General features: G+C 48.9%; 1 protein-coding gene across 1 annotated transcript in view; it reads left to right on the top strand.

Moving 5' to 3' along the window:
- The first annotated feature begins 1,430 nt into the window (after positions 1 to 1,430).
- Serinc2 (serine incorporator 2) overlaps positions 1,431 to 15,100 on the top strand; it is a 40,419-nt gene continuing 26,749 nt past the window's right edge. Inside the window, exons 1-3 of the mRNA XM_013020660.1 lie at positions 1,431 to 1,456; positions 3,338 to 3,456; positions 7,046 to 7,157. Coding sequence (XP_012876114.1) covers positions 7,137 to 7,157 — 21 coding nt within the window. The 5' untranslated portion in view covers positions 1,431 to 1,456; positions 3,338 to 3,456; positions 7,046 to 7,136. The remainder of the gene's footprint in view (positions 1,457 to 3,337; positions 3,457 to 7,045; positions 7,158 to 15,100) is intronic.

Here is a 15,100-nt window from a genome sequence, read left to right as displayed (position 1 = left end):
CAGGTACTACCCTGAAGATCTGTGTTCTGGTCCTGATTCCACTGGATACTAGTGGTGTGGCCTTGAGTCTTGATGTAAGCCACTCTCATCTTTGAAAATGGGGGTATTTAGGGAGCAAGGGCAAGACTACACTTAAAGTCCAGAGCATGGCTCGCTTAAATGCTCGCTGCTGCTCATACTGCCATCGTGTCATCAATTATTGTCTGTTTTGTTTTTGAGAAGTGTCTGTTATGTACCCCAGGCTGGCCTCAGACTTGAGATCCTCCTGTTTCAGTCAAGTACTGGGATTGCAAGCCTGAGTGGCCACGACCAGCAGATGTGAGTCTTGAGGCATCCCAGACCAATTACCCTGCTGCAGGGACCACTCTGATCCACTCATCAAAGCTGACTCCTTCCTTTATGGTTTCCATCCTCCCTTCTAAGTATGAACTTTTCTCTGCTTCCCTGGATGCATCCTCCTTGCTCAATTACTACTCTGGGAGAGGGGGATCGCCTTGTCCCTCTTCCTGCTCTCCTTTTGCCTTCGGTAAAACTAGATGAGCCTGAACATGTGGCAAGCAGCAGAACACCAGTGCTTGTCAAGAGCAGCATCTCCCCAGCCCTGGCCCTTTGGGGATGTCACGGCTCTGTTTCCATGGAAACCGTGGGCTGGGAAGATGGAGAAGAAGAGAGATGAGTAACTAGGAGGGAGCCAATGAGATGGGGCAGCTCCACCGGATGATGCATGGGGCCATGGAGAGGGGAGCAGAAGGAGGTCTGCTCAGCATGTTCAGCTGTTTCCTGGGCCCTCCCTGCCATCTGGATGCCTCCATCAGAAATGTGCTTCTAGCATGGGAGAGAGCCTAGAGGCAGAGGCCAAAGCAGCTGAGTGGGGCTTTTCTGATCTAGGAACACAGAGACCTCATTTTACCCCTCTCCCCACCATCCATAATACTCCTCATCACATTCCTAATACCTACATCGGGGAGTTTTTCTCTTCTCCAGTATTGGTAGTGGGGCCATGGACTCAGCAGGTCTTAGGTAATCCTTCTTCCCCAGCTTCTGAACCACTCCCCTGGTGCATAGCATGTTCGGTTGGGAAAGAGGCCTGACTCTACATCCCAGGCCTGACACTTACTAGCTATGACCTCTGAGTCATCTTTCCCTTCAGTGGATTACAGGGTTCTCAGGGTTGTCTTAAGGATTACAGGAGAGAATAAATGGGGTTGGGTTATGAGCTCTTGGGTAGTATGTATGAGGTCCTGGGTTCAATCCCCAGCATCAATGAAAAAGAGAAGAACTGGTAAGGCTGACATAAGCTAATATTTAGTGAGTGGTAATTCCCTCCTCTTTCTCCCTTCCAGGCTTCCTTTCCAGGACAGTCTAATGACCAAGTCACTGTGAAACCCTGAGTCAATAAGAAAGGATCTGTGGCCAGCTTCTCCTGAGGCCCTGGAGCTGCTTTCAGATATTACAGGTAAGTGTCATCTTCTCTTCCTTATTCCTCTTTCAACAACTGGTCCAGCAGGGAGCTGGTGGCTCATGCCTATAATCCTAACTACTCAGGAGGCTGAGATTTGAGGACTATAGTTCAAAACCAGCCAGAGGAGGAAAGTCTATGAGACTTTCAATAAAGTACTCAGAAAAAGCCAGAAGTGGTGCTATGACTCAAGTGGTAGAGCACTAGTCTTGAGCACAGAGAGGCTTGGGAACAGAGCCCAGGCCCTGGGTTGAAGCCCCAGGATCAGCAAAAACAAAAAACTGGAAGTAGAGCTCTGGCTCATGGGGTAGGGCACCAGCCTTGAGCATAACAGCTTAAGGATAGTGGCTAGGCCCTCAATTCAAGGCCCCTCCCCCTCACACACACACACAAAAAGAATAGTCTGTCCAGCCTACTATAATGGTCATCTCCTATGGCCAGGCACTGTGCTTGGCTCAGTAGTAACCCAAAGGAGACAGGAGAGCACAGCACAGCACAGCACAAGGGAACTGCCGCCACAGGAGAGTGTTCCTTCTGTGGTAAGAAACCTGCTTCCCTGTTTCCCAAGAGTTTGGGAGACTGTGGGTCCGAGAGGACAAATGGGGGCAATCGGTACAGGTGTACTCAACACTAATTTACTTCTGGGAAACTGCTGCGTATGGCCACCGCTCTCCCAGAAAGAGAGCAGTGCCCTTCCCTGCCCCGGGAACAGTGGCAGCCAGGGAGAAGGGTCCTCTTCCTTCCCAGAAACCAACCCTTCTCTCTCGGTGACTAACAGAAGGGAGCCCAAACTCCTTGGCCTGCTCTCCTCTGTTTCATTGATCTAATCTATTACCAAAAATCCTGCTCTGAGAATCAAGCCTGGAAGGTGGTAGAGAGTTCAGTATCTCAAATGAATGAGTCAGGAGTAAGTGAACTAGCTCCACTAACTTTAAGGGCTCTGGACTTGAGTTCTAGTTCTGCCTCTCTTACTTATATACCAGCCAGTGATCTCTGGTGCATCATGATCTCTTTAGGTCTGTTTATCCAAACAAACAAACTAACCCATCAGGATCTGTACTTAGCTGGCCTCCCAAGGACTCAAGAGTCTGAGACAGTGTACATGGGTGGGAATGCAGGGCAAAGGTCATCTCGCTTCCAGCCTCTTTCCCTGGCTGTGTCTCTCTTGCACAAGTTCTGTTTCATGTCATGGCCCAGTGCCCTAGCACCTGCTGCCTCTCCTGCACCCACTTCCCTTTTGCCAGGCCACCAGGCTCATCTTCCGCTGCTTGCCTCCAATGCTCTTTCTGCCTAGCCCCTACTATCTTTTATTTCTTTCTTTGTTTATTCCTTTGTTTTTTATTTATTTAGTACCAGTACTGGGGCTTGAACTCAAGGCCTTGTGCTTTCATTTAGCTTTCTTTGGTCCATCAATTGAACAACTCTTCTACTTCTGGTTTTTTTGCTGGTTAGCTGGAATTAAGAGTCTTACAGATGTATCTGCCTGAGCTAGCTTTGAACTGAGATCCTCAGATCTCAGCCTCCTGAGTAGCTAGGATTACAAGCCTGAACCACCGGTGCCTGGCCCCTACCATCTTTTAGTTAATACTATGAAGTTTTCAGCTTCACTGTCCAGTCTCTGGGCAGCCCAGTATCCCCCATCATGGCCCAGACCCTGCTCTGATGTAATCTACTGACCTCTGAGTCTCTCGGAGGCTCTCTAGGGTTGAACAGGCCTGTGTTGCCCTCTTCTGTGCATGGTGCCTGGCAAGTGTTTGGGTAGTTGCTTAACATTAGTTTCTCCAGAGCAAAGAGAGCCACTGGTTCACTCCAGTGTTCTCTTTGCTTGAAAATTCTGTTCCTTCTCAACTTTCTTCCTGTCCTCTTTTCTCCCTGCAGCACCCATGGGTGGATGTAGAAGGAACTGAGTTCTCCAGACAAGACTCACCCTTCTGGCTGTTCCTGGTAGCCTGGATCTCAAAGACAACTTTCTTTGAAGACAGGGCTATTCCTACGAAGTAATGAAACAAAGTCCCTGCCTTGGGGTTGACTCTGCTTCCTCCTCCCATCCCCCTTCAAACTACAGTTTCCTCCTTAAATGAAGAAGTTACCCTGCCAAAATCTAAAATAATCTCTAATTAGATTGGGTAGTCTGCTTTCCAGATTGGTATCTACCCTCCCTATGGCCTGGCCTCTATCCCCTAATTTTCTGTCCCTTCTCCTGGCCTTAATGGCACAGTGGTCATACCTCAGAGTGCACTCTGTTCAGGAACAGTCTGCCCAAGATTCTAGAAAGATTCAGGAAGTTCCAGGAGGCTTGATGAACCTAGTTGGTGAGGAAATGTGACCACTGTATGTTCTGGAATGAGGAGAGCTGGCAGAGGGTGGATGTTGGCCTTGGGAATCCAGGGCCAGGCAAGTTCCAGGAAGCAGGTAGAGAGCCAAGGCCATAGCCTGGCTCCCGCTTTTCTGAGGACCTGAGATTGTCAGGGGCTTGCCTGGAGGTCTAGGGGAACAGCATGTGTGGACTCCATAGTAAACAAGGACACTAGGTGAGCAGAAAAAGTCCACCTCTAGAAGGACTGGAGCCCCTGGAGAGATTGTGTCATTGTGCTAGCTAAAATCTACGGATCCCTTGTCTTGTGCCAGTGCTAGACTCAGTGGTGGTTGTCTTTCATCTCCATCCTGGTAATAATGCAGGAATTGTGTGTGAGTCCTCTCCCAGATTTCAGAGGAAAGCCAGGACCTGAACTCAACAGACCAACTCTTCACTGCTATTCTGCCCTTTTCCTGTAATGTCTATCTCCTGCACTTCTTCCTACATTGTGACCTTGGACCTTGCTCTTCCCTTCAGGGTCCCAGCTCCATGGGGGGAGAGGGAGAGTCAAGCTTCCAATCTCTTCATCCTTCAAGCACTGATGATCCATGGCTCAAAAAAGTAATTTCCAAGTGGGGAAGAGGGTGACCGAGCAGAGAGAGGACAATTTTTTCCGGTGTCCTGTCTTAGAGTTGGCCCTTCATCAGGCTGGCAGGTTCCCCTTTGCCCTACAAGTGAGGCCAAGGGAGCAGGTGATGCTCAGCCCTAGCCTAAAATACTCACTGGTCACTGAGGGTCACTGAAGTCTGAGTGTCAGCAGTTAGCCAAAGTCCATCTACTTTGGCTAACACACCCAGAGGGCTGGTGATCCAGGCAACAGGGCCACAGCCTGCCTGAACCAGTCTCTACCCACCCATGGCTGAGTCTCGCCCTCACCCTGTACCCCTTCATGTGGGCATTAGGCCTGATTTGGGATTATTTCTGGATATTCTCACTGTCTACTTGGCCTGGGCCTTCAGCCAAGCCAGCTCATTCATGTACATATACACATTCTCTCTCTCTCTCTCATTTACCTACTCACTCGCTTGCTCAGGCTCTCCTTGCTGAACTTGACTCTCCTCTGGCTTGATGCTTGGCCTCACACTGGGTACAATAACCAACAGATGGCCTAGACTTGGTCCCCGCCCCCAGGAAGATTAGAAAGATGACTCCATCTTCATATGGCAACAAAACTGAGAGGCAGAGGCTCTAGAGAACTGTAGGTATGACATGGAAGCAGAGGAAAAAGGCACTCACTCTGCTGAGATGGTCAGGAGCAGCTCCACACAGGAGGTACTCTTTGGTTTAGGTCTTCAAGGATACATAGGTGTCTTCTGGAAATGGAGAGAGAAATTAGGAATGCAGAGAAAGAAAGACTAGGATGAACTTTTTCTGATGACTGGCCTGGGGTGAGGGTAGAATATAAGACCAGATTGTTTAGAGCTAGACCGGAACAGATCTTCCCATTATGGAAGTCTGGCCTTTCTGCCAAAGGCAAGCAAGAGAAGCTCCACGATCTGCTGTGGCAGCCATGTGAATTGTGTGGTCCACTTTCACACCCACATGAGCTGGAGAGAAGGGGACATACCCCTTCTAGCTAAAGGCTGGCAGCCAAGTACATCTCTCTTGACAATGAAGTAGCCACATATTTTCATCTAGCCACAAGAGAGGTTGGGGGGTGACAGCCATTATTCTATGCAGCTTTTTAGAAAAAAAGGAGAGCCGGGTGCTGGTGGCTCACACCTGTAATCCTTGCTACTCACGAGGCTGAAATCTGAGGATCATGGTTCAAAGCCAGCCCGGGCAGGAAAGTCTGTGAGGCTCTTATCTCCAATAAACCACTAGAAAACCAGAAGTGGCGCTGTGGCGCAAGTGGTAGAGCCCTCGCCTTGAGCTGAAGAGCTTAGGAACAGTGCCCAGGCCCAGAGTTCAAGCCCCATGACCGCCAAAAAAGAAAAAAAGGAGAGTGTGGATGTCACAGGACTGGAGGCTCAGACACAGTGGTTCAAAGTCTTTGCCTGACATCACATTTACTGAGTTGAAGTCAGTCCTGCCTTACCATTTACCAGCGGAGCAGGCAGCTCACTTACTTATACCCTCAGCTGTGCTTTATGTGCCTCATTTGAGGGTACAGTGAGGTAACACACCCAGGGGCTTAGTGAGCAGTCTAGGACACAGTGGGAACAGTGGTGTTGGAGTCTCCAAGTAGAGCTGATGGAGTGGACATTAGATTAGGGCCACCAGGATTCAGAACTGTGCCTTTAAACCCCTTTCCTCCTACCCACAGTTTGGTTGCATGGATGCATAGAGGTCCTGGGAACAGACAGGAAGATTGATTAGGGAGAGGGGGGAGGGTATTGGTTCAAGCATGAGTGGTCTAAGAACTGATGCCTCAGGATCCAGCAGGTTCCAAGAGCAGTCCTCCCAGGACCTGGGGCAGCAGGCGAACAGAGCTGAGGCCACTGGTTGGGGGTCGGGGCAATTGAAGTAGAACTCAGGCTGCTGTGAAACTCTAGGCTATCATCCACCACCACTCTTTTCAGGACCCTGGTCTGCTCATCTGGAAACTGGGGATTGATTGCTTATCCTTTATCTCATTACATGTGAGTCTTGTTTCCAGAGTTGAGTTGCACCTTGGAAGGGGTGCCAGCAGTCACAGACAGTGTGCTCCCTCTTGGAAAGGAGAAGCATCACAGTTTGGTCCTTCTGAGCTGCCCCCTGCTGGACTCCCTTGGCCCAAACACCTTCCCCAGGCTATTGTTTATAAAACGGGGTGAGAGAAGAATAAAGGGGGCTGTACCCCTAGCTATTCGGGTGGATGAGATCTAAGGATCTCAGTTTGAAGCCCGCCTGGGCAGGAAAGTCCATGAAACTCTTATTTCTAATTAACCTCCAAAAAGCCAAAAGTGGGGGTATGGCTCAAATGATTGAATGCTGGTGTTTAGTGAAAAAGCCAATTGAGACTACAGGGTCCTGAGTTCAAGCCCCAGTATCTGCCCTGCCACCCCCACCCCCTGCCTCCGGAGAGTAATGGGAGAGGGAAGTTCCAGTAAGAGGAAAGTGAAGAGAGAACAATAGTTTCCAGGAAAAGGCAAGTGATGTGACTGAAGGTACATGGGGGGAAAGGAGGGAGGCGGGGGGACACACGAATTGTGTGAAAAGCTAAAGGTGAAGAAGTTCTATGAAGAAGCTATATTCCATATTAAAGATTGCAGCCAGGTGCCACATGGCTCATACCTCTGTCATCCTAGCTACTCTGAAGGCTGAGATCTGGAGGATTGCAGTTTCAAACTAGCCTGGGCAGAAGTCTGCCAGATTCTATCTTTGAGGAAGAGAGATTTGATGTTCTTTCCTTTGCCACTGGTAAGTATGTTGATTTATGACTTTTTTGTTTGCTGTATCCTGCCTACCTGGAGATTCCACCTATATATTTTATAAAGACATAGATTCATGACTTCATCTCTGTGACTATGGAAGTATATATTGTTAGCATTCTCCTCACCTCAGGTCCTCAGCTTCACCCAGACCTGAGCAACTCCCTGCCTAGAGCTCCCACTCTCCGCCCAGACCTACCTGCCCATGCAGAGTACCCGCCACTAGCCCCAGAGCTACCACCTGGATGGGGCAGATGCCACATTGCTCCCTGGGTGGGGGTGGGAGTGTGGGGGTGGGGGTGGAGACAAGGGGGTGAAGGGATATGGCCTCTCTAATAAACCTTATAATAATTTTTCTCTTGTATGTGCCTGCCTTCACATGGTCCCCTGGGTGGCCAGGATGGATACTTTCACATTTTATCTGCCCTGACATTCAGGTTAACTGTAGTAACTCAATTTGCCTGAGAAAATAAACTTTCCTTAAAGCAGAGTTGGTATTTTTCTGTTCAACAGTCAAATATTGGACAATCCACATAGTGGCCTGTTACCTGGTGCAGAAGACTTTCTCATGACTGGAAGGAAGGAAACTCACTTATGACCTAGATTAAAATCACAGACCTTCCTAAGCTGACTCAGCCAGGCCCCACCCTCCTTCCTCAGGACATACCCGCCCCCTAAATGTGGTCCCACTTCAGCATCATGACTATAACCCATTGGTCCAGGAATACCTACCTGATTCAAACAGGCCAATCAGACTCTTCAAATTGATTTATATGCAGATTTAAGGACTTTTTATTACCAAGTGCTCAACAGACATGCCTGACCCTTGCCTCAGCTGATTCATTACAGTCATTAGTTTCCTGTATTCACACTAGGTACGAGGAGGAGCAGTCCTACTGTTCCTTAGGTTTTACTATCCCTACCACAGTTTGCTTATCTGCTTTCCCACCAGGAGGTAGGACTTTCACTAGGATCTACAGGCACTTTTATTTGTAAAAGAATTCAGTACCTGGGGCTGGGAAGGTGGCTCAGTGGTAGAGTGCTTGCCTTGCATGCATGAGGCCCTAGGTTCAATTCTATAGCACCACATGAGCAGAAAAAGCCAGAAGTGGTGCTGTGGCTCCAGTGGTAGAATGCTAGCCTTGAGCTGAAGAACTGAGGGACAGTGCCAGGCTCAGAGTTCAGGCCCCACAACCACCACCACCACCACCACCACCAACAACAACAAAGAATACAGTACCTATTAGTTCCTTCATTCCTTAAAACCTGCTCATCGTCCTGATACCGCACCTGCCAGCATGGCTGATGTATACACATCCTGCTGGGACTTGATCAGACTAGGCTGTAAATATTTGTGGACTACCTGAACTAGGTTGTCAGTTTTTGTTTTTCTCAAGGGCAAGGACTTCGTTTTTTGCCAGTCGTGGGGCTTGAACTCAGGGCCTGGGCACTATCCCTGAGGTTCTTTTGCACAAGGCTAGCAAGGCTAGTGCTTGAGCCATAGCATCACTTCTGGCTTTTGTTGTTGTTATTTATGTGGTACTGAGGAATTGAACCCAAGGCTTCATGCATGCTAGGCAAGCACTCTACCACCAAGCCACAATCCCAGCCGTGTGTGTGTGTGTGTGTGTGTGTGTGTGTGCGCTGGTACTGGGGCTTCAACTCAGGGCCTGGTGCTCACCTTTAGCTTTTTCTGCTCAAGACTGATGTTCTACCATTTAAGCCACAGCTCCACTTCTGGCTTTTGGTGATTAATTAGATAGCAGAGTCGCATGGACTTTTTTTTTTTCCTGCTTCCACTTAGATTCCTGAATAGAGGAGTCCTGAGGCCATCTGACCTCCATCTTCTACAGATGGGGAAATAGAGGCCCAGTGAAAGGGCAGGGGAAGGCCTAAGCTCACACCGTTTAGTCAATTTTTGAAAAATGAAGTCTTTTAGTCATGCTGGTGATAGAACTCAGGACTTGGAGCATGCTGGGCTGCACCCAGCCTCCTGGGCTCTTTCCATGAATCCCTTCTAAGAGGCAGGGAAGTGGCTGCAAATCTACCTGGCCCACCCATGTCCTTCTCGGGACCCTTCCCCTCTCTTTAGGGCCTGGAAAGGAGGCCTGTGGGCACTCCATTCACGCGTCCAGGGCCACGGGTCAGCATCTCAGGGGCCATCGCTGGCGTCCTCTCCTGGGATCCGACAGAGGCGTCGTCACCGATTTGTCCACCAGGGGGCAATAGAGACGCGGCTAGGCGAGCGCGGGCTCTAGGCGCCCCTGAGCTCTGATTGGTCCGCACCTGAGCTGGGCCAGAAAAGCGTGATCCGCGGGAGCTGGAGGCGGAGCTGGCACTGGAGCCCGGCGCCCTGGCACCAGCCGGGGCGGCGAAGGTGCCGCTGTCACCTCCGGGCCGAGGATTCTCTCCTAAGAGGTTCCTGGGCCACCAAAGCCCGGAATTGTATCTCCCCCGGGGGCCCTGGCCAGTGCGGAGCGCCCCCCGCCTCATCCATCCCAGCCCCGGCCCCCGGCCACGCACAGCCACTCTGCTTACCTTTGTCTGCGCGGGGAGAAGAGGGTTGGGTTAGAAAAACCCGGGGGTACAGTCACCAGCTTTGTAACTTCAGGTCTCCGTTTCCTTACCCAGGAAGCAGAGCCAACAGCGGGGGGGTGGCTGAAGTGTGACGTGCAGCAGCAGCACACCCAGCCTCTGGGAGCTGTCCGATCAGTTCAAGGCTGTGTCTGCAGGGGGGTGGGGGCCGCTGGTGGCTCACCCCTGTCACCCTCAGCTCTCCAGGAGGCTGAGTCCGCAGCCAGCCAGGGCTTTGTGAGACTCTTGTCTCCAAGTTACCAGCAAAACGCCATAAATGGAGCTGTGGCTCAAGTGGTAGAATACCACTGCGCAAAGACGCTCAGGGACAGTACTCAGGCCCTGAGTTCAAGACCTAGTACAAAAAGGAGGAGGGAGAGAGAGGAGAAGTTAAAAAAAAAAAAGCCTGCAACCAGGCGTGAAGACCTGGAGTCCTTGGGTGTTCCCGGTTCTAGGTAGCCATGAGCGTTTAGCTGGTGGTTGGTTGTTTCAGTGTTTTATAATGCTCCTTCCATGTGCTTCCCGTGCTTTCCCCCCCCCCCCAAGTGTGATCTTGTTCATTCAACCATATGACCAGGGTGTCCTGGGGCCAGTGAGCAGCAAAACAGGAAAAATCTTTTCTTTTCCTGTTTTCTTGAACTGGGGCTTGAACTCAGGGCTCTGGTGAAAAGATAGGATGGACGGAAAGCAGTGAGGCCCAGATTGAAATCTGCCTATATCTGATGCTGCTGTTGCAGGTCACAGTGATGCAAGTGTCCTTCCTGGCAATACTTCTGTGCTGCCTAGTTACACTGCATTAATGGTACTTCATGATTTCTACAGCTAAGTACTTGTGTGCTTGTGTGTGAGCAAGTGTATCAGAAGATAAGCATGCTTAGGGAATGGGGCATAGTTCAAGGGGTAGAGCATCTGACTGCAAGTGTGAGGCCCCAAGTTCAGAGAGAGAGAGAGAGGGAGGGAGGGAGATTGTTGATAGTGTGGTGGCCCATGCCTGTAATCCCAACACCCAGGAGGCTGAGGCAGGCAAGTTTCAATTTGAGATTTGAGTCCAACCTGGGCTACTTAATGAGATTCTACCTCAAAAAAAAATAAAGAAAATAAATACAAGATGAAATTGCTTATCAGTACCATATACATTTAGCATTGGGAATGGTGCTGTACCAAATACCCACAGATTTCCATGTGAATAATTGGCAGAATGACAACTTTTTCTGATGACTCAGTACACACAATTACAGGAAATGATAAACTTATACCAAGACCTTCAGGCTCAATGTATTAGTTGTATATGAAGGTAAATTGTATTTTAGATTTCTGGTCCACTTCCATGATATCTAATTATGTATGCAAATACTCTTTTTTTTTTTAATGTTGGTCATGGGGCTTGAACTCAGGGCCTGGGCGCTGTCCCTGAGCTCTTTTCACTCGCGAGGCTTCCAATTTTCTGGTGGTTAACTGGAGATATGAGTCTCATAGACTTTTCTTTCCAGGCTGGCTTTGAACTTTGATCCTCAGATCTCAGCTTCCTGAGTAGCTAGGATTACAGGCATGAGCTACCGGCACCTGGCAAATATTCAGAAATTTAAAGAAGAAAGAAGCAACCCCAAATCTGTCACATTTTTGATCCCAGGCACCTTGTGTAGGGATAGTCAATCTGTACAGTCTTTCAAGGGTTTTGCAACCCATGGGGTCCTCTTCTTGGCTGTAAGCCCATAAACCCTTCGTCCTCTGGACACTGTCCCTTTTTTTTTTCACATTTCATGCTTCATATTTATTCTTTTTTTATATATATTTTTTATTGTAAAGATACTATACAGAGGGTTGGTTACAGTTACATGAGTAAGGTAATGAGTACACTTCCTATTGAGCATTGTTACCCCCTCCATTGTTTTCCCCCTACCATCCTTTCCCTCCCTCCCTACCCCGAGGTTCTTTTTTTTTTAATTGTGATTAAGTGATTACATAATTTCCCCAATTTCACAGTATTGTGGAATAATGATGCTCATTTAAAGTCACAAGTTCATTCTAACTTTCCTGGAGCAAATTGTCTATCACATATATCAGTGTACACATGTTATACACCATATGTGACACTGTCCCTTTTGGCAGCTGGACACTCACTGCTGGGCTGCTTTCCCCCCACCCCCACCCCCACCTCCACTGTTCCTGGGACACTGATGAGCATTCAGTTTGGGGGATGGGAATACAGTCTGTGATTGGGGCTGGGGGAGGGGCGGTGGGGAGCTGGCCTGCAGGTTCTGGGGCCCAGAGAATTCATATCAGCTGATGGGCGCTTGGGGCATGACTGCTACCCCCAGGCCAGAGGCACATGGTAGCAAAGCATTGATTGGTCATTAAGATCACCAAGCCTGCATGGCCTGCCTCTGAGTGGAGCTCTCCCATTGGCTCCTTGACTTCCTGGCCTGACCTCTCACCACTCCCCAGTGAAGGAGAGGTCTGTGAGGGTACTAATTAGTCCTTCCTTTTGTGGATGCCAGGGCTTTCTCCTGAAGCCCACTCTGGGGACACAGCTCCTTCCAGAGGACAGCCACCACCCTTCCTCTTCCGCTTCCCCAGGTTCGGGGTTTAGTTGAGGCTGGTGAAGATGCTTTCCCAGAGTCCTGACTAAGGGGGATTTTCACTTGTGGTGTTGTTGCCTGTGCTGATCCTTTGCTTGAAATGCCCTCCCAACTTTTCTTTTCTTTTTTTTGTTGTGAGACTGGGACTTGAACTCGGTACCTGACCTTTGTCCATTGGCTTGCACTCTACCAACCAAGCCTGCCTCCAACCCCTCAACTTTTTTTTCCAGTCCTGGGCTTGAACTCAGGGCCTGGGCACTGTCCCTGAGCTTCCTTTGCTCAAGGCTAGCACTCTACCACTCGAGCCACACCACCACTTCTGGCTTTTTCTGTTTCTGTGGTACTGAGTGTCAAATCCAGGGCTTCATGCACGTGAGGCAAGCACTCTACCACTAAGCCACCATCCCAGCCTCCCCGCCCCCTCTGAACTTTTCTTAAACTCAAAATTTCTCTTACCCTAGTCTTCATTGTATAACAGGCTCTTGCCTTCTTTCCTCTCTTTTTCGTTCATTCACTCATTCAAACATGCATTCCTAATACGTTTTGGGTATTCATTCATGCATCCATCCATTTGTCCTCTGTAGGATGCTAGGGTACAGAAGGGGCTCAGATGACCCTAATGTTAAGGAGTGCATCATGTTATGTGAGAGGCCCAAGGTACACAAGTACCCCAGGCTACCTAACTGGCAGATTCCAGTGCAGAATGAAAATGTGCAGCCCTTTAAAAATAAAATACAATTATGGATTTCAGGCCAGGGACTGCAGAGCATGAAACCAATTCAGGGCCTTTCTGCAGAGGCCAGGCACCCTGCCGCTGGCCCTGCTGCCACATGTTCCCTGGGAGATGGCGGTAGGGCTGATCCTCAGGGTGATAGTGGTGTCAACCATTCAGGCCAGGAGAGAGGTTGCATGGCTATTTCTGGACAGCAGGAAATTGTTCCAGACAATGTTGGGATACAGGGCCAAGAGCCACTGGGGTCAGATGGTGGGGGACCAGTTAGGGATTTGAGTTTATTAAAAGGTGGGTTTGTTTCATTTTGTTTTCAGGGTTACTCTAGCACCAAATAAGAAATATGTATGAAACAACTGGGTGTGGTGGTATATGCCTATAACCCCAGCACTTGGAAGGTGAGGCAAGAGGATCTAGAGTTTGAGGCCAGCTGGGACTAATAGCAAAATCCTGTCTTTAAACAACAGCAAAAAGAGGGAAGGAAAATCCTGGGTGGGTGGATATGACTAATCAAGTTGCATTGTACACATAAATGGGCATGTTAAATCAAAACCTGTTTGTACAGCTATTATAAGATAGTTAAAAAGAAATATAAATAAGAAATATGAAAAATACAAATGATAACATGAATAATACGAAAGTAAAATATGTATGAAAAGATCTCACCAGTAAGAAAGTTACATTAATAAGAAACCTAGCAAGCTGGGTGCCGGAGGGTCATGCCTATAATTCTAGCTACTCAGGAGGCTGAGGTTTTAAGATTGAGGTTGAAAGAAGAGAAAGAAAAGCAAGCAAGCAAGAAGGAAAGAGGAAGACAAAGGAGGAGGAGGAGGAGGAAGGCAGGCAGGGAAGAAAGAAGGAGAGAAAGAGGGAAGGAAGGAAGGAAAGAGGGAAGGAAAGAAGCTGTAACAAACGCAGAATACTCTTTTTTTTTTCTTTGTCAGTCATGGGGCCTGAACTCTGGGCTTGGGCACTGTCCTTCAGCTCTTCAACTCAAGGCTAGCACTCTACCACTTGAGCCACAGCGCCACTTTCAGTTTTTTCTGCTTATGTGGTGCTGAGGAATCGAACCCAGGGCTTCATGCATGCAAGGCAAGCTACTCTACCACTGAGCCACCTTCCCAGCCCCACAGAATACTCTTGACAAAAAGAAAAACAAGAGAGCAGTGTAGGCAGACAGGAATGGTAAGTGGAAACTTCCCCAGCAGCAGCAACTTACCAGTTGGTATAGTTTTTTGGTTTCTGTAGCTGGGAAGCCTGGCAGATGAGTACTCTGAGATGTCCAGAGAGAGACCTGGAAGGACCGGGGGCCCATGATGGCTACTGGGGAGAAGCCTGAGGACAAGGAGAGAAAAAATTTGCTTTTCCCTGAACACCACTGTGTACATCGTTATGGTGGGCGCTTGGTTTTGAATGTGTATCCCTGAGCTGAGGAACTCCATTCCCATGAACTATCTCTGAGGAAAGAATCATCAAAGCACATAAATCTGCACATGGCTAGTTATCACCATGGCATTTACAATGCTAAGACATTACAAACCACCCTAATCCACATCCAACAGGCTGCTTCTGCCCTCAGAGGTGCTGAGCAGTGTGGTGGCATGCTCCGAGCAACTTGGTAGACATGTTTCACATTCAAGGGGGGTTATTTTATTTTATTGTTGGTCATTGGACTTGAACTCTGGGTCTGGGTGCTGTCCCTCAGCTCTTCAGCTCAAGGTGAGCGCTCTACCACTTGGTTTTCTAGAGTTGAATAAGTTTAGTGTAAATTATTCAAGGCACAACAGGATGTGAGCGGGTGAATGAAAAACTCTTCAAAGTGGGATTCCTTCCTGGAGCAACTGGCATTAGTAACATGCTACATAGTCTTCATTCTTTTAGTGTGTGTTTTTGGTGTGGCAATGTGTGTGTGTGTGTGTGTGAGAGAGAGAGAGAGAGAGAGAGGGAGGGAGGGAGGGAAGGAGGGAGAGAGGGAGGGAGGGAGAGGGTTTTCTTGGAGATAAGAATCTCATGGAGGGGCTGGGAAGGTGGCTCAGAGGTAGAGCGCTT

This window comes from Dipodomys ordii, unplaced genomic scaffold (assembly GCF_000151885.1).
Source record: "Dipodomys ordii isolate 6190 unplaced genomic scaffold, Dord_2.0 Scaffold51, whole genome shotgun sequence".
Taxonomy (NCBI): domain Eukaryota; kingdom Metazoa; phylum Chordata; class Mammalia; order Rodentia; family Heteromyidae; genus Dipodomys; species Dipodomys ordii.
This window is presented reverse-complemented; position numbering and strand designations above follow the sequence as displayed.